Source organism: Artemia franciscana, chromosome 20 (assembly GCF_032884065.1).
Source record: "Artemia franciscana chromosome 20, ASM3288406v1, whole genome shotgun sequence".
Lineage (NCBI taxonomy): Eukaryota > Metazoa > Arthropoda > Branchiopoda > Anostraca > Artemiidae > Artemia > Artemia franciscana.
The window spans coordinates 28,607,295-28,627,139 of NC_088882.1; the positions used below are offsets into that span (position 1 = coordinate 28,607,295).

The following is a 19,845-nucleotide window of genomic DNA, read 5'->3' on the forward strand; positions in this document are numbered from 1 at the left end:
AAACAGATTAGAGATATGGTTAGAAGCATTTACCAAAAAAATTTTGAAGAAATGAGGGATGGTAGTAGTAATATAGCTCTTACCCAGAAAAAGAAACCTGGTTTTGATACGAAAAACTACAGTAGATTAAAAAGAAAACATGGTTGTCTAATGTTCCGTTTTCGGCATTAAGCTGATAATCCTCAGTGTGATGATTGTAGTGAGAAAGAAAGTATTTTCCATTATGATGTCGATTGTAAAGAATATGCAAATTTAAGAAAAGAAATGAGAATGTTGTGTAAAGAGGAAAATTTAGGAGAGCTTTCAATGGGGCTTGCATTAGGAATTTTGATTGATGATGAATCTTTGAAGTATAGGATGATAAACTGGTTTATTAAGTTTATATGTGAAACTGGTAGGGAAAAAGATTTTATCTGATGATGATAATATTGTAAATGCTGTACTGACAGTGATGTAATAGGGATTGAGTGATGTAATTTGTATGTGGACTCTATCTGACTGAATGTTTTACAAATGATCTAGGTACTTGATGATTGATGTAAAAACAACCTGCTATAAAGGAAGATCTGTTTGTTCTTTTTAGTTTGAAGCTGAGCTGAAATGATAATTGCTATATTGAAAGTAGCTGCAGCTAATGGTGAAGTGCCAAAAAGAAAGAGAATTAGTCATATTGAAAGAAGTCTCAACTGACATTGCTGTCAAGAGGAGACTCAAATCTCTCATATCAGAGATCATGTCCTTCTAAACATGAAATTTCATTAAGATCCGATCGCTCCTTCGTAAGTTAAAAATACATAATTTTATCTAATTTTTCAGAACCAGTCTTCCCCCCAACTCCCCCAAAGAGAGCAGATCCATTCCGGTTATGTCAATCACGTATCTAGGACTTGTGCTTATTTATCCCACCGAATTTCCTTGGCAAGTCGTGGAAAGCTACCCAAAAGGAAACTATTTCACCCGAAAGAGAAAAATGGGAAATTAGAAGCTGAGGAATATTAAGAAGAACAATGCCTTTTTTGAATTATCATTTAAATATTGAAAATAATCCCCCCCCCCCATTCTGTGTTTGAAAATTATATTACAGTTTAAAAAAATCATAATAAGCTGCCTTTAGATTATACCCAGTAATTGTGTTTAACTTAGTAATCTATAACTCAAATTAAAACATATAACCCAAATAAGGCATTTTTTAAATGTCTTTTCCTGTTTCCTTCCGGAAGCTGCACAGCTACACTGGAATGACCTGGAACGAAATTTTAATCATTTGCACTTGTATTCATAATTTCAATACCACAAAAATTTACTATGAAAATTGATTCCTACGCCACCCCCTCCCCCACAAAACAAGGACAAGGGTTGTAATCCCCCCCGAGGATATATAAGGTTTTTATTGAAATCGAAAGTCCTGGTGCCTTTTTAAAGAGTCTATAGTGATTGTAGAGCCAATGATCCAAATGATCCAAATACCCCCAACCCTTAGTGGGGCATAGAAGAGAACCCAGAGAAGTATACCGTATTTATTAAATAAAAAAAAACAGGTGTTTTTAACTGAAAGTAACGAGCGACATTAAAACTTAAAACGAACAAAAATTGCTTCAAATATAAAAAGGGCTGTTCCTTCCTCAACGCCCCGCTCTTTACGCTAAAGTTTGACACTTTCTCTCAACTCTAATTTTTAAAACAGTAAAAAACTTGATGTAAAAACTTTGGTGTAACTATTGGTGTCAAAATTCCGTTTTTTAGAGTTTCGGTTACTATTAAGCCGGGTCGCTCCTTACTACAGTTCGTTACCACGAACTGTTTCATAAGCACCAACTTTTGTGGAAAATATAGTGAAAAAATCCACGATGTTGTTTTTGTATTATATTGACCTTAGAAGGCTTTCTTCTTCAAAAAACTTTTAATAAGTATTCTTCTTAATTTTAATTCTCAAAGGTGTGGCTTTGTAGGTGAGGGGAGGACAAGGATTTATTGGTACTCATCCGTTATCCAGCACTTGAGAATTTGGATCTATAAGACCAGGCAATAACCAGTTTTTTGCTGTTTGTAAGTAGCAGCAGTATTAACAGCAGTAGTAGCAGGTAGGCCTACATGTTGGCTTTTGGTAAGTTCAACATTTCACTCGTGAAGCCTCAGAAGTTTCCTCTTGATAAGGTAAGATGTTCAAAACATATTGAACATATGCCAGTATTAGTATCTGTGCATATAGTGTATTTTGATTTATTTCAACTTTCCACTCAATATTTTTTTGGATGGTTATTTCAATATACTAAGCCTTTTTGGTCAATTGATCTTCTCCCTTGTCATTTCCTGAAGTTCCAAACTAATATGCTCAGTCAATACTGAGTCACATCCTTCTGACAACCTATATACACATAACGTGTTTTGATTTAGTTCAACAGTCCCCTTAACATTCCCTAGAAGATTTGCCTGAAAGCCCTTTGTATGTTGGGAAAGCAAAGAAAAAACATGCATACCTTTCTTAAAAACATATACTATATATAAACCGTGAACAAATTGCCTAACTTACATCCCTTGTCCCGAGGGCTGGGGGGGGGGGGCGAAGCACAATTACAGGACCTTTCAACAATGCTGAAGAAAATAAATGTCAAAAAAATTTGATTGGATAGGGGTTGGTGGGGTGTTTGGCCTCAAATCACTTTTGACTCTTAAACAGCACACTCTTAACTTCCATTATCAATCAAATGAGCCCCGTCTGAAGATAATACAATGACACATTCACCCTGGCCCCCTCACACCCCCGTCCAAATATCTGAAAAAATTTTGAGAGCTATTGTTCAAAAGAGTCGAGCATCCCAACAAAAGACTCCAGGCCCTCCTAATTCTAATCTGGAGTACAACCTTCTTTTCCTAGACCACTTCTCTTGAACTCAATGAAAAACATCGACAAGACTCATCAGCTATGTCAAGACTCGCAATACAAATTTTGCAATATAGTCTTCCTTTTTCTTTTTGTCTCGAAAATAGCTTTCTCATCGTTAAAACGATAAACTCGAAAAACAGAAAACAAAGCTCACCTTAAACAAAGAAAAGCCATCACCTTCGGTCCTCACATATTCTAGAGACGGTTCTTTAAAGAAATCCAATATGGCCTGTTCCACCCCCTCAATACAACAACTGTATGTCCAAGGTCGTATAGCCTAGATGAAACAAGAGCTAAGAGCTCATATGGCACTTGTGACGAGGCAAGAAGAGCTAAGAGCCAAGAGATCATATGGTATGAGCTCTAGCAAAATGCCATGAATAAATAGAGTGATTTGAAAGGAAAATAAGAGGCTTAATGTCGGTCATGATTTAAAATAAGAGCTCTGAGTCACGATATCCTATTAAATATCAAAATTCATTAAGATCCGATCACAAACTCGTATGCCATAAATACCTAATTTTTTCTAATTTTTCTCTCCCTTTTGCCCCCCAGATGGTCGAATCTAGGAAAATGACTTTAACAAGTCAATTTGTGCAGCTCCCTGACACGTCTACCCATTTTCATCGTCCTAGTAGGTCCAGAAGCACCAAACTCGCCAAATCACTGAACACCTCCCCCCAACTCAACCAAAGAGAGCGAATCATGTACGGTTCTGTCAATCACGTATTAAGGACATTTGCTTATTCTATCCACCAAGCTTCATCCCGATTCCTCCACTCTGTGTTTTCCAAGATTTCCCCCTCCGACTCCCCCCAATGTCAAGAGATCTGGTCAGGATTTGAAATAAGAGCTCTGAGACATGAATTCCGTCTAAATATCCAATTTCATTAAGATCCGATCACCTATTCGTAAAATAAAAATACACTAATTTTTCACATTTTCCAAGAATTCCGGTTTCCCCCTCCAACTCCCCCCAAAGTAACAGGATCTGGTGGGAATTTAAAATTAGAGCTTTAAAGCGCTAGACCCTTCTAAATATCAAAGTTCATTAAGATCTGGTCACCCTTTCGTAAGTTACAAATACCTCAATTTCAAAATCATCCCCCCCCCAACTCCACTAAAGACAGCAGATCTGGTCCGATTATGTCAGTCATGTGTCTTAGACAGGTTTTTATTCTTCCCATCCAGTTTCATCCTGATATCACCGCTTTAAGTATTTTCTAAGGTTTGCGGTTCCCTTCAACTGCCCCTCCCCCCAATTACGCTGGATCCGGTTGAGATTTAAAATAAGAGATCTGAGTCACTTCTAAATATGAAGTTTCATGAAGATCCGATCACTCCTTCGTAAGACTATTTCTAATTTAATTTGGTCCGGTCCCTGATACGCTTGCCAAATTTCATCGTCCTAGCTTACCTGGAAGTGCCTAAAGTAGCCAAACCGGGACTTTAGGTTTCCCCCCTCCAACTCCCCCCAATGTCATCAGATCCGGTCAGGATTTAAAATAAGAACTCTGAGACACAACATCATTCCAAACATCAAATTTCATTAAGATCCAATCACCCCCTCATAAGTTAAAAATATTTCATTTTTTGCGAATTAACCGGGCCGTCAACCCCCCCCCCCCCAGATCGCCAAATCAGGAAAACGAATATTTCTAATTTAATCTTGTCCGGTCCCTGATACGCTTGCCAAATTGCATCGTCCTAGCTTACCTGGAAGTGCCTAAAGTAGCAAAACCGGGACCGACAAACAGACTGACAGAATTGGCGATTGCTATATGTCACTTGGTTAATACCAAGTGCCATAACAAGTAAATTCGATAAGGACTATTGACAATGCCCTAATGCCAACTTTCATCAAAACGAACCTGAGCTGAATTGGAGTTTAGCAACAAAAGATTTTGTATACAAAGCATGAGCTATATTTTGATTAATCCTATATAGTTTCTAATAAGGTTCGAGCAGTATTTTGGGTTAGATTTTTAAAGTAACATACTAGAGCGTTTTCTTAAATAAGTTCGGAGACCAAGCAGGCAAAGCAAGACAATGCAAGGCAACAGGACAATAAAAGAAAGAAAAAATAGAATTCCAAGTACTGACCTTTCTTTATTATAGCTTTCTTAGGCAAAATTGGTTGAGTGGAAACAATTTTCAAATCCGCTTAGTTGCCAAGAAAAAAAAAAAAAAAAAAAAATCAGAAGCGCGAAGTCTTTTCCTGAAAAAGCCTCATTGAAATCATGGCTCAAATAAGATTTTTTTTTTGCAAAATTATAATTTTCTTTTTTACTGTGGATAGCTTCGTTTTTTTTCCGTGCCCTTATTCTCTCGTATCAAACAGTTCGTGGTAACGAACTGTAGTAAGGAGCCACCCGGCTCAATAGTAACCAAAACTCTAAAAAATTGAATTTTGATATCAATAGCTACATCGAAAGAATTGCATTTTAATGCTGATTTTAAATATATTAAATAAAAAAAAAAACAAGTTTTTTTTAACTTGAAGTAAGGAGAAAAAATTAAAACTTAAAACGAACATAAATTACTTCGTATATGAAAGGGGCTGCTTCCTCACCAACATCCCACTCTTGACGCTAAAGTTTGACTCTTTCTCTCAACTCTTCTTTTTAAAACAGTAAACAACTTTAGCGTAAAGAGCGGGATGTTGGTGAGGAAGCAGCCCCTTTCATATACGAAGTAATTTCTGTTCGTTTTAAGTTTTAATTTTGCTCCTTACCTTCAGTTAAAAAAAACTTGTTTTTTTTTATTTAATTTCTGAACGTTTTTCAATCAATGCATGTTTTGATTTTGGCTTTCCGCAGAGGAATAATTAAAACGAAATTTGCATATTTATTATTTTTTTTTGCTAAATGACTCTCATAATTTTGAAAAAAAAAGAGCGGGGGAGGAAGCCTAGTTGCCCTCCGATTTTTAGGTTAATTAAGATAAAGGCAAGTAGAACTTTTAATTTTTTACGAATCTTTTTTTTAGTAAAAGATATACGTAACTTATAAATTAGCTTACGTAAAGAAGTTTTGTATTCTCATGTTTTTATTACATATATAAGGGGGTTCGCCCCCTCGTCAGTACCTCGCTCTTTACATTAAAGCTTAGATTTTGTCCCAATTCATTAAGAATGACCCCTGAATCACCAAAGCCGTAAAATAAATAGTTGAAATTACTAAAAATACTTTAGCGTAAAGAGCGGGGTATTAGGAGGAGGTGAGCTCCTCATATGGGTAATAATTTCTGTTCGTTTTAAGTTTTAATGCTGCTCTTTACTTCCAGCAGAAAAAAACTTTTTCATATTTCTTTTTTCATTGTTTTTTTTAATAATGCTAGTAAATCCTGCGCTCCCTTCATGGAAATTTTCTTCTACCATGACAAATTCCTCGATGGAAAGCTCCCCCAGCCTATCCCCCTATTCTCAACCCCTCCCCCAACCAAAAAATCCTACTGAAAACGCTTACATACTTCCCAATAACCATTACTATATGTAAGCACTGGTCAAATTTTGTAACTTGTAGCCTCTCCCCCAGGGACTGTGGGGGAGTAAGTCATCCCAAAGACATAGTTTTATGGTTTTCGACTATGCTGAACAAAATGGCTATCTCAAAATTTTGATCCGTTGACTTTAGGAAACAAATGAGCGTGGGAGGGGGCCTAGATGCCCTCCAATTTTTTTGGTCACTTAAAAAGGGCACTAGAACTTTTCATTTCCGTTAGAATGAGCCCTCTTGCGACATTCTAGGACCACTTGGTCGATACGATGACCCCTGGGAAAAAAAAACAAAAACAAGTTTGACTCTGCCACAATTCTACTTTTTAAAACAATTAAAAGCTTTAGCGTAAAGAGCAAGGGATTGCGGAGGAGACAACCCATTTTATATACGGAGTAATTTCTGTTCGTTTTAAGTTTTAATGTCGCTCCTTACTTTCAGCTAAAAAAATTAGTTTTTTTTATTTAATTGTCAAATAGAGACGGTTCAGAAACTTACATATGTGTACGATATTTTTACATATTATTTCTCCTTATTTGAGTTCCTTATATGAGTATATGTCCATACTGACGAAGACTCAATTTTGTTTTATAAGACAGCTAATATAGGAAGATTGTGTCAGAATAAAACGTAAAATCGTATTTAATCTGCTGGGTTGTATCAATCATTCTTATAGTCCCTACTCGAAACTTGCATCCAAAGAGCTAAAATAAACTTTAAGTAATGCCTTTAATTACCGGTTTTTCTGATGATTTTTGAAGTTTTTTGTTGATTAGCCCGTACTAGACATCACCACCCTTACTTACGGCAACTTACGTTCACTCTAAGCTTGCTTTCATTCACTCTTTTCATTTTTCTTCATTTTAAGTTTCCTTTTCTTATGGATTTCTGCTTGATTTATCAAAATTATTTTGCTCAAACTAAGAGTTTATGCAAAATCTTTTGAATTTTACTTTTTGGTTCTCGTTTGGTTTGAACTTTTTGCTTTTTATGCAAAATTTCCTGTTTTCAATAATATAATTCAAAAGAGGCCATTAACCATTTTTATTTAAAGGGCAGGTAATAATCTTGTCAACAGAAAAAAATCGGCTTATGTAATTTAAAATGCATTATGGTGCAAATATTAAATATTAGTGGAGAACACTTTCTTTTTGATTTTTTCAACTTTTATAATGACCACATTTATGGACAAGCAGGGCTTTACCGTATGCAAGGTGCAATATATTAAAACAGATTGGACTAATTGACAGTGTTTTCAGATCGACGCTGTTCTGAGGTAAAGAATTCTCTATACTTTTTTACTGATACTGACAAATGTCCTTAGAAATGGAGACACAACCTAGGTTTCCCGGTACCCACAGGTATATGTTGTGGAGACAGAAAAGTAATCTATTGCCAAGAGGGTTAGTTTCCAAAAATCAAAGACAGAGAGAACACACAAAAAAATCAGTTAGTCAGTCAAAGATCGTGCAACACCCTGGTTTCATCTTTGGAGTTAAAGCTATAAAGAATATTGATTAATCCCATCTCCTCAAAAATATATCTTCACCATCCATTCACGCGGTAGATATTCTCGAATGGGTTTGGTCCTTCTGGGCAAGAAAGCATGGTGAAATTATACCTTCTATGGACACAATGCCATCCATCTCAATTATACTTCTCTGCAAATTTGACACAAAGCTTGTTCCCAAAAATGAATGCCCGTGTTCTGCAGAGCTCATAGAAAGCTGTTTATACTCCTCCAAAGGATTAATAATACGGCTTCTAGAGATATAACAGGGTGTCAATGGATATTCTTCTGAGTACCCACCATTCTTACTAGCTATATACTAGTATCACCGTTACGGTAGGTAAAGAAACACCTCACAAGGGATAGTCAATTCCTATGTTAGACAGCCTGATTGCACTAAAGTCATTACTAAAAAAATACTACTGTTGCCAACAATCTATGAAAAGGGGTTGAGCCTTATATCTCGAATCGGCAAAAAAATTGTTATCAATTACAACAGCAGAAAGAACCTGTTTCCCGAAGAGCAAGCTTATGAAAAATGCTGTTGCACTTATGCTATAAATAATTAACGCTTAATGCTAAAACCTCTTTTGTTCTAGAGTTACTTTCGACTTACAATCAACTCAAAATCTATTATAACCAAATTTTCATGAGTTTTAGAGACCGAAAGCGTTAAGTAAAGGTCTCCCCCACAGTCAAAAGTATAACGTCTTTTCAACAATCGACGGTTTAAAAGGTGTTTTATATATTTTTTTTGCTAATCTTTAACATTTTGTAAAATGTCATAAAATATATGCCGTATTTCCACGACCTTACTGCATAGTTCTTTTGAAGGACGATACAAATTCTTCTTCAATAATTTTATTAGGTTCTTAGAAGTTTCCTCTAGGCTTCTCATACAAGCCTAGATAATCATGAAAACGCCCAGAGGTTTTTTGGGGTTAGGATGCTCATCCATAGACCAGAAGCTATCGTCAACGCAAAAGTACTGTATACACTGTTATTTGATTTAAAAATTCAATGCATGAAAACGATGCATTTTCGCGAAAGAAAAGACACAATTTTAGAGATCAGAGCGGGCATAAGTCGAATCCTCTAAGTTAACAATCTTAAACCAAACAGACTAAATTGAATGAAGAAATCCAGCACAAAAAGAAACGGAAAAAGGCCATTAATATGAGTTGTGCAACCCTCATTTAACTCCCCAAAACAATTAGTAGCATTGCCTCTTCAATGAATACGCAATATATTTTCAATTGAAATTATTCTTTACCCGATGGTCAATATATTTGAAAGAATGAATTATTTTAGTCATTTTATGATTATTATTACTTCGCCATTAGTAAGCATATAGATACAGTAAACCCTGGCATTGGGGTTTTTGGACAAGCAAGATCCCTTTTCCTACTTTTATCAGGTTCACTCTATATATATAAAAAAGTCCTAGCTACATTTTTTAAGTTTAGCATTAATCCGCAAATATAAAATGGCAGGCCCAAAATAGGTCTGTCGAAACTGTTTTTGAAACATAACCACAATATCACTTTTCCTTCATGGCATCCCCTTCTTAAAAGGGGATGCTTAAAGTTGAAAGTATACAATAGTTGTTCGTGTATAGTAAGTGCTCTTCATAAATTGTTTTGATAAACATAGTTATGTATTTATTTAATTTTCTCTATCTTGTACTCCGTCCCTATGAACTATCCCTAACTCTAAGAACAACAAGCAGTTTGCAAGAATACAAAGAAACAATATTTTATTGATTAAATTTATATTAAAATATAAAATAAAATAAAATTTGTTGTATGTTGAGTCAGGAAGAGGTTCTTTGCCAGGAGCAGAGGCTACATAATTGCACAGCTTCAATGAGCAGTAAATTCGTTAGGTGAAGGATGAGCAAAAAATTGAAGCAAAATTAATAAAAAAATTGTTTAGGGTTCTATTTTTTTAGTAAAATATAAAAAGGGGAGCAAAACAAAAATATACGCGAATTTTACTGAGATTCTATTTAACTTGAGATTTAGAACCCTTGTTTTTTTTTTATTTAAACTTTAAAATTATAAGAAACCAGTTCTGCTGCACTGTCTTTTTATGTAAAAATAAGCGTCTATACACAAAAGGACGAATGCAACAGAGAACAGGCTTATACAGAGAGTTCCGAAATTTACTGCTCAGCTACTTCATTATCTAGAAAAGAAAAGAAAAGTCAATCATTTGCAGCAAGAGCGAAAACCTCAAGATGGTTGCGATGTCTGGTCAAGACCTTTTTTCATCACATGTAATTATGCTTGCTATTAACAAATCCTTTTAGACTTTCCTGGAACATTTTGTGATATAGGAAAAGCACAGATACAAATGTGTTCCTTAAAACTGAATTAGTCAATACAAGATAAATACTAAATGTGAAAATGAGCACTACCTAAGGAGGGGCGGGGGTAGCATGGTTAGTTTTTGGCAGAAAAGAAATTTTCTGGGCAAAAACTTTCATGGGTAGATAAGGTGTGATTTAAAAATTTACATTTTCTAAGAGCCCCACGGAGATAAAACCATCGAATAAGTGATGAAGAACTAATATATTATACAATATATATATATATATATATATATATATATATATATATATATATGTAGCTAAGCGTATTTTACTTATTATCAATTCTGGTACCCCTTTTATTGAAATCCTTTGAAATCAAATTGAGTCAAATTTAGTGAGGTCTTGGGGGATGGTGAGAAGGGTAGTGAACTGTATGAGAGTCAGGAAGGTGTACTACGTGTAACAAGGTCGTGAGAAAGACACATTTGCACTATCAAGAACGGCTCAGGAGCGACTAAGGCCCAGCGGCCACGGGGCAACTGTTTTGAGACTAGAATTGCTAACTGATTGTGCATGCAACTGTTGTGTGACCATGGCCTTGAGGAAGTGAGGTCCAACCCACGAGGCAATCCAGATGTTATCCTTTGAAATCAAATAGAGTCAGGTCTTGGGGGATGGTGAGAAGGGTGGTGAACTGTATGAGAGTCAGGAAGGTGTACTACGTGTAACAAGGTCGTAAGATAGATGCATTTGCACTATCAAGAACGGCTCAGGAGCGACTAAGGCCCAGCGGCCATTCATTTCAATTTTTTGTTAATTAAAAGAGGGCCTTTCCGAAGCCAAGAGCGGGGGGTTAGGGGGGCGGCAGCCCCCTACAACAAAAAAACCTGTACAAAAGAGTCTTTAAAAGCGGGGGGTTTGGGGGGGCGGCAGCCCCCCTACTGCCTCTCCTAATTCCTGTACGTTTTAAGGTTCGACTTTGGGACGCAGCCTCTTTAACTCTTTAAGAAAACGAAGTTTTTTTCATATTATTTCTGTACGTTTTTCTACAATCCATGGTGGATGTAATTTAATAATAATTTTCTATGTTTATTTTCTCGCTTTCTGTATCAATAAATTCAAACTGACAAAATCATCTAATTTTGATATTTTTAATAGTTTAGCAGCTTAATTAAAAATTTAGCAGCTAGGGGTTTTTACTCACCCGCCTCCGGTTTATGGGCCCAGCGCGCTTCCGCTGCGCCAAGCTGCTGTTATGCTTGTTATCAAACAAGTTATTACAATAGAAAATTTCACCAACGGCTTCAATTAGGAAATCAATTTAAATGGTTCTTTTAGCTTGCTTCCATCAAGCCTTACCCCCGCTTCAGTATAAATTCTTGTGAACATTCCAGTATGTAATTCTGATCACATGTTACAAAAAACTGACAAAATTACCTAATTTTACAAGTTTTAAAAAGTTAGCAGCTAGCGGTTTCGATCCACCGACCTCTGCGTTATGGGCCCAGCACGCTTCCGCTGCGCCAAGCTGCTGTTAGTGTAAGAATTTTTCAAACAAGTGATGTTATTACAAGACAAAATTTTACCTTCAATGGGGAAATGGATTTTTCTAAGCTAGAAAATCGGGGGGTTAAGATTTTCCGACGAAACTTTCCAGGATGATTACTCGGAGAATTCCGCGTCGAATGAGTCTTCGTACACCCAGATCCGATGTCGGCTGTGACCTGTAGGCGTGGCAGAAAAAAAAGGGTTTCTGTCATTTTTCTCAAATAAAAATTTTACGGATTAAGACAGAATTTTTTGAAGCTTTCAGTCAGTCTCACCATGTCGAGCTGATCATTTTGATGTACTTGATGTTGAAATTCGTAACTTTTAACAACAAAAAACTTAACATGGGCTCTTATAGGGAAATGGGGTTTTTCTAAGCTAGAAAATCGGGGGGGGGGGGTTAAGATTTTCCGACGAAACTTTCAAGCAAAATTAGTCGGAGAATTCCGCGTCGAATGAGTCATCGTACACCCAGATCCGATGTCGGCTGTGACCTGTAGGCGTGGCAGAAAAAAAAAGAATATGAACATTAAGTGGCTATGCGTGGTTTCTGGAAAACAGGGAAGGAGTTATCGGATCGAGCTAAAATTTCGCGGATAAGCTCCTGGGCCCTAGGGGACCTTAACTTGTGAATTTCAGCCCGATCAGACAACGTTAAAGGAGGGCTGGGGTTGGTGGGTCGAAACTTTCGGCCAGATTTTCCCCATGAAGTCAATATTTATCCAGAGCCAAATAGGTGACGATTTATAAGACTCAATTTTTTTTTTGGACACCGAGGGAGCTTGGTGATCAACTAGCAATTCAGTTTTATGGACCGTTAAAATACCTAGGCGTAAACAATAAATAGTTCCAAAGCCAGATATAATTAGAAATTATAACAGGTCATCCCTGTTATACCTCAGTTACTGGCCATGAATTCTTTGACTTCTACTTGAATTCATGAATTCTTTGACATGGAGAGAACTGTTGCGTAAATTCTGACAAAAAACTATAAAAATAAACATCATAAAAATAACATTTGCAATTTTTCTCAATTAAGTTGTCAAATTTCTTCACTTAATTTCTTTGTTGTAACTGTGAACAACATCTGTTTTTTTTATAGTTTTGTATTATAATTTCAAAGTGTGAAATACTATCTTAAATTTTACACCCATAGAACTAATTATTATGCTTTCCTGAACTATTAGCAACATATTTGGTAAATTGAGAATGAGCCGAATTATGAACTAAATCACATTTCATCAAAAGAATTTTTTAATTTTGCCAATCAAATATTGTCACCCCACGGCAAAAAATATAAGATTCCATCTTCTTCTGAAATTCCAGGGTAATTTTGTCGCACAAAACCAATTTGCAATCTGACTCATCTTGCTCCTGTGAGCTAACCAATTATTTTTGTACTTTTCAAAAAAAAAAAAAAAAATGCCAGATATCCCGCAAGTTTACAAGAACAAAAAAAAATTTAAACAAAGTTTACAAAAAAATATACAAGAACAGAAAAATAATAAAAAAAGACGATTCCAGGACTTCAAGCAAAAATTATTGACGAGGAAACACTTATATGACATACGGATTTGATCAAAGTGAATAGCATTTAATTCTAATTTGAATGAAATTGAATCTTACTCACCCAAAGTACCAGGGCATTCGGATTTTAAAAATTTCCAAAGTGGGTGTGCATCAGATCCGTTGACGTTGATTTTGGAGAACACAACGCCTTGTGCAAACTTCTTTATTTCCGGTTCAGCGGCTGGTTCCTGAAATTACAATTAAAATGAATCAGAGAAAACAACAATTAAATAAACAACCCACATAAAACCAACCATTACTGTTAGCTTTTTTTGAAAAGACAAAGCAGGTGAAGTATAGGAAAAATACTAGAAGTGTTCTCAGAAAAAGGGAATTTTCAGGTTCAAGCAGAGTCCACCAACTTATTACCGTAGAAAACTTGCTTAGGTGACTTCAAGATGGTCTCGGGATGTACCAAGATCATATAAAATCTCTTTTTTATATGATCACAATCATACAAAATATATAGGTCTTTTCGAATTCTTCTTTAAACCTTGATATTTTTGCAAAATCTCTGGATATTGTTAATTCGATGTATGACTCACGCGTCCAAAAACTTCGGTGAATCTTGATTTTGGAATTTTCTTAAACATATGTGCATATATTTTCATCCCTGGGGGGAGGGGGACAGAAGCGCATTTTCAAGTCACTTTACTGCGATTTTTCCAGAAAAGTTTCAATTCCCAGATTTTTATCGGAAAGTTTCTGCAAAAGAATCTTAGAAAGGGAATCCCACCTCTACATGCATGCATGTTACCCAGAAAAGCCTTAAATCAAAATTCATAGTTCAATTTAGTAGTACTTATCATGTAATGGCAAATAAAGAACTCCGATATGACGGAACACTATGCTGAAATATACTAAAATACAGTCTTCAGGCTGAACTAAATACGAAAAAGATCCCGAAAATGATTTTCACCTGGTAATTGGCCACTTCTTTGCCACTCTTCTCCAATATCTGTTTTAAGGACTTAACCACCTTAGCAACAGAATTATCCCTATTCTTCTATATAATTATACATTTACTAATATTATTATATAATACTGTTGACATCAAATGAAGATCTAATCCTGAGGTTTACTGTCTGACCCATCGCTTCTATCATCAGGATGATTTAGTGTGAGGAATGATAATGAAAAACTGGATTCAGGGAGGGGTAGAGCGTGGGGATTTTAATATTCCCATTTAAGGATTGAACTCCGAAGATATTATCTCATTACGCTTGGTATTTTAAGAGGAATTTCCATTTTACGGATTCACATTTTGGATACCATTTGGTGAAAGGAGCATCCACTTTTCAAAATTAAATGGTGTTGAAAAAAATTGGACTTTTAAGGATATCCTATATCTTCTTTCTGTGACAACTCGACATTGAGAGTTCGATACAAAAAAGCGGGAAACAAAAATCTAGGCTAATACAGGAAAAACAAACTATTACTGGAATTTGAACAGGCCAACTGAAACACCCGTGTCACAGATACAACTACGGATTTCCCCTTCTCATAAGTAACCATGAGATATTTCACTCAGTGGTTTGATGTTTTTTTAACATTTAAATGTGTTTTTATATTACTAACGCCCTGAAGTTTCTAATTTTAGACAGCTATCCCCATAATTTTCAAAAGTTTCATTATTTCACCTTTTGGCTGTTACTGCAAAACAAATAGACAGGATTTTAGGGGAAATATGGTATTTTTATTAGGTAAGCTTAATGCCAAGATTGGTAAGAAAAAGGGAAAGATGGTATCTTAGCCTCGGTAAATTTGGCGTGGGAAAGGGAATTAGAAACGGTTATAGACTGCTCCTCTTTTGTAGGTATTAATTAAAAAAAACTTTCCGAAAAAGAATTTTTCAAAAATAAGTTAAGGACATATTAAACTTAAGATAGGCAGATACAAATATCCGTTAAAATTCAAACTCAAAACGAAGAAATTGCTATTAACGAATAAACGAAACCAAAACGAACAGAAATTAAATAAACAATCATAGCAAAAGAAAAAAAAACACACAACTACTAATATAAATCTACTAAAAAACCTTAAAGCGAGTAATATTTAAATTGAATATACAAATCAAGCTTAAAACGAAAAAGAATATTTTGCTATTGAACTATAAATGAAATTCAAAAGGAATAGAAATTAAATAAACAATCAATGAAAACAAACATAAAATATAATATAAATGAATAAATAAATCTTAAAACGAGTGAAAACTGAATATGCAAATCAAGCCTGAAACAAACCAAAATCACTACAAACAAGATTTTTTTTTGTTTTAAGCTTGACTTGCATATTCAGTTTAAGCATTATCCGCTTAAAGATTTATTTATTTATATTAGTACTTGTTGTCTGTTTTTTTTTGCTATGACTGTTTATTTATTTCTGTTCGTTTTGGGGTTCATTTATTCTTCAATAGTGATTTCTGGTCATTTTGAGTTGGAATTTTAACAGGTATTCGTATCTGTTGATCTGGAGTTGGATATGGTCTTTACTTTTCTTTGAAAAAACTTCTTTTTCAGAAAATTAAGTTTAAAATTAATAAATTAATTTTTGTTTATTTTTAATTTCAAAAAGTTTCAAGTTTTTAAAAAATTCCTTATTTCATCATCAAGTTTTGTTTTCAACATCAAAGGTTCATCTAAGTATCAAAGGAACAATAACAAAGTAAAGAAAGCATCAAAGTAAACAAGGTATCAACGCATCAATAAGCAATTCGTATAACTTCAAGCACTAGCACAGCAAACCGAAGCTGCTGCACAAGTCACTAGATATAAGTAAACAACGCCTGCCCCTGTGCCCTGGAGAGTTTTGTCAACACTAGAGTTTTTGTTATCTGATTATTTAACAATTTTTAACAAAGTGGGCATCTCAAATTTTTTATCTGATGCATTTGGTGAAAAAAGGTTGTGGGGGGGCTATTTACCCTCCAAGATATTTTGACACTTAAAAAGTTAACTAGAACTTTCAATTTCCAATCAAGTGAGTCTGATGTTCTGGCACGTAGGCAGGGGGGCCTTCACCCCCCCCCCGAAATTTTGTGAAATGTTTAATTTCCCCATGGTTTCTTGGGATTTCTGGCAAAAGTAGGATATTCATTAAGAATCTAGATACATGTGTGAAGCCTTTCTAAGGGGGTTTTACAGCATGCAATTATCCGGTCAAGTCACTGCCCAATTATTAAACCCATTTTCTGTCAAACTATTTACCCTCTTTGAAGTAATTAGCAATTGTACTGTTATTTTTTTTTTGTAAAGAGTTTGCTTTCCACAGCAAAATAGAATTATCCTTGGTATTAGGGCGTTTATCCCCCCTTTTCAGGCTAAAGTACAGCTTTTAATGGATCCATTTTGGAAACTAAAATTCTTCAATAAAATCTACGTTTTTGCAATAGAAGAACTACCCCTCAAAGTACCCATATTGCACTGTTAATCCTAAAATTTCCCTTTCAGTGGGATATAATAGATTAATCACTAGTTCTAAATTGCTATGAACATAACCTGAGCCTAAAAAATACTTTTGAGGCTTCTAGGGTGAATTCCAACAAGATTGTCAAAGTCGGCCTTCCTTGCGTTCAGCTTTAAGCCAAGGGCAAACCCTTGAGTGATCTCACCTGCATTTGGTCCAAAATAATGCAGACCCACGACCCTTTCATTTAAGGACTTGATGCAAATGAGCTTGGCATAGCCAACATTGTCTCCTTTCTTTGGCAATGTGTATTCCAAAGGTGTAAAATGTTTGTGGTAAATTTCAATACCATCAGCACCAAATATTTCAATGGCAGCTTCTTTGGAGAATCCGACCGAGCCATATTCAATTGCTGCATACACGGTCTTAAGAACGTTGTTGTAATCCATTAGGCTATCTTGACCTCCATACATTCTCCTGGAAAGTTGAATCCCCACTTGAATCCCAACTGGTGTAAGTTCTAGTTTTCCATCTAGGACGTCTCCGATGCCGAAAATGTTCTTCACGTTCGTTCGCTCAGCTTCATCAACAATGACTTTTCCATTTAGTGGATTCAGAACAATTCCAGCTTTATCGGCTGCAATTTCGTCGGTGCAAGCGTCTCGGCCAATAGCAAACAAGACTGTGTTATATATATCCTCTCGGATTTCACCTGATTCTTGATGCTTGGACGTGACCTTCAGGGTTGGTGGTTTTTCTTCACTTGCACTTCCGTCTTCAACCTTTTCTATTTTGATAGGAACAAAACCTCTGTAAAATTTAACACCTTCCTCTTTCATGCTCTTTCCAATCAGCTCAGCTATCTGTTGATCAAATCCTCGCAATAAAATATAATGAACCATTACTTCAACCTCCAATCCTAAACCTTTGAGGAACCCAGCACATTCAAGAGCAATGTAAGATGCCCCCACGCACAAAGTCTTACCAGGGGAGTGAGGCAAAGAAAAGATATCATCAGAGGTAATGCAGTATTCTTTTGCCAAAGGAATAGAAGGATACCTAGGACAGCTACCTTTGGCGATAACAATATGTCGAGCGGTTATTATCCTCTCTTTATTCCTCTTGTCAACAGTTTTGAGATTATGTGAGTCCAGAAATGAAGCATATGCATTGATAAAATCCACTTTCTCATCCTTGAGCCGAACTCGGTAACGCCAATTCAGCGATTTGATATGCTCTTGAATTTTTTCGACCATCTTATTCCAATCATGCGTCACTTTATCTGGTGTATTCCAGCCAAAAGCATCATCTAAATATTTTCCAATTAATGCTGATTGGTGCAGAAGTTTCTTCGGTATACAGCCAACATTAACACAAGTACCACCAAGACCCCAAGTGGTTCCAATAGGGGTTGGCTTCACAAAGTCACACACTGCTACTTTTTTTAAAGGTGAAGACGTAATGCTTAAATTTCCCTAATTCGGGGATTTCTTACTGGACAGTGCGAATTTTCAAGTTGAAAGTGTTATTATTAGAGGTGTGTTGCATCTCTTTGATGTCTTTATCTTTAAAAAATTAGTTCAAGTTTCAAGTCTTCCATTTCTATTGGCATCACAAAAAGCAAAAAAAAAAATAATTATAATGAGTCATGCTAACCCAACTTAGATAATAACCTAAGCTAAGATAACTTAGAATCTGGGGGAAAGACCTCCTTCCCTCCCCCAAGATGATCTCTGACACCCTAATTCATTGTCTTTTCCTGGTTTTCACTCTTTTTTTTGAATAAAATTGGTTAATTATTTACGACCATGTCGCATTGCCCCCCCCTCCACAATATTTGCTTATTGGTGTTCTTGTCTTATTAAGCCCATTCATCCACCCAGATTTTGCTCTAGATCCACTCCCGACCTGGACAAAGGCTATTTTTTATGTATTTATTATTATTTTTTTATTTTTAGGCTATTTTTTCAAAATAAAGCTTATATTTTTGAGCAAATAATAATACTTTGCCTATATGCTCAAAGTCCAGCAATTTAATTTTATTTCGAAGTAAACAAGTAGTTGAATCAAATTGGTGATTATGATTATATTTTACTTGACAGTATTGTAATTCAAAAAAATCTGTTATTTTATTAGTGTATTTTTAGAATGAAAGAAAATAGAAGCAGAAAAAGATCTGAAACAAAAACATCATAAAAAAATAAAATACTACTTGTTTGTTTTTCATTAATGAGAAGAGAATTTCACCCAAACTCACATGTGTCATCCTTTCTTCTGTAAAAGAAGTGTCTATTACTTGATCAACACTACTATAAATAAAATGGCTTTTCTATTGAAGAAGTAAAATGGCTTCTATATTAAGTATTTTTTTTTTCAAATTCAAACTTTATTGCTCTGGTTCTAATGCCTGATTAGAAGTGAAAATATTATTAATGGAAAAAAAAGCACTGAGGGGACTTTCATTAGCTGTCACATCAGGATATGCCCACCATAAATGGTTTCAATCTGTAAACAGACTTAAAGCAAGTGAAAGACCATTAAATGCTGCTATTCGCTCATATTTATCTCCGTCCTTCAATAAAAGCCTAAGTTCATACTGAGATTTCAGTCTTAACACCAAAGAGTAATTTATCACTATAGTCTTGCATGTAGTATGAAAAATAAAAGGGACCAGAGTATAAACACATTGTTAAAACAAGCGAAAAGCAGCAACTTTTACCTCAGCAACCTTTCTGGAGGACGTTTTGGCCAGATGCTTTTGTGATTCGAACAGTAGTAAACACCTCAGCTGTAATTATTTTAATTTGGACCAGAAGAATACCAGGAAATTTTTAAATTAGTTTTCTTTTTGCCAGCTTCTAGCTGTTTGACGCATCGATATTTTTATTACAAAAAAGTATGAAAAATGACAAAAGATATAGGTGCAATTGTCATTGAAAATGGATCAGATAATGGCATCGCGGATCTCATCAAAAAATATTTACAGGAAAGCAAAGTGGTGATCTTCAGCAAAAGTTATTGTCCTTACTGCAACAGGATCAAAGACTTGTTTAAGAGCATAAATCAGGAATTCACTGCTGTTGAACTTGACAAAAGAGCTGATGGTGACAATATTAAG

General features: G+C 35.3%; 1 protein-coding gene across 1 annotated transcript; it reads right to left on the reverse strand.

The window, feature by feature from the left end:
- Positions 1 to 15,616: 15,616 nt before the first annotated feature.
- Positions 15,617 to 19,414, reverse strand: LOC136040294 (thioredoxin reductase 1, cytoplasmic-like). Its single transcript, XM_065724539.1, has 2 exons — positions 19,325 to 19,414; positions 15,617 to 18,202 (listed from the first exon to the last, which is right to left on the reverse strand). Exons 1-2 carry the CDS (start codon positions 19,412 to 19,414, stop codon positions 16,826 to 16,828), a joined length of 1,467 nt encoding a protein of 488 aa, XP_065580611.1. The 3' UTR covers positions 15,617 to 16,825.
- Between the last annotated feature and the right edge of the window lie 431 nt (positions 19,415 to 19,845).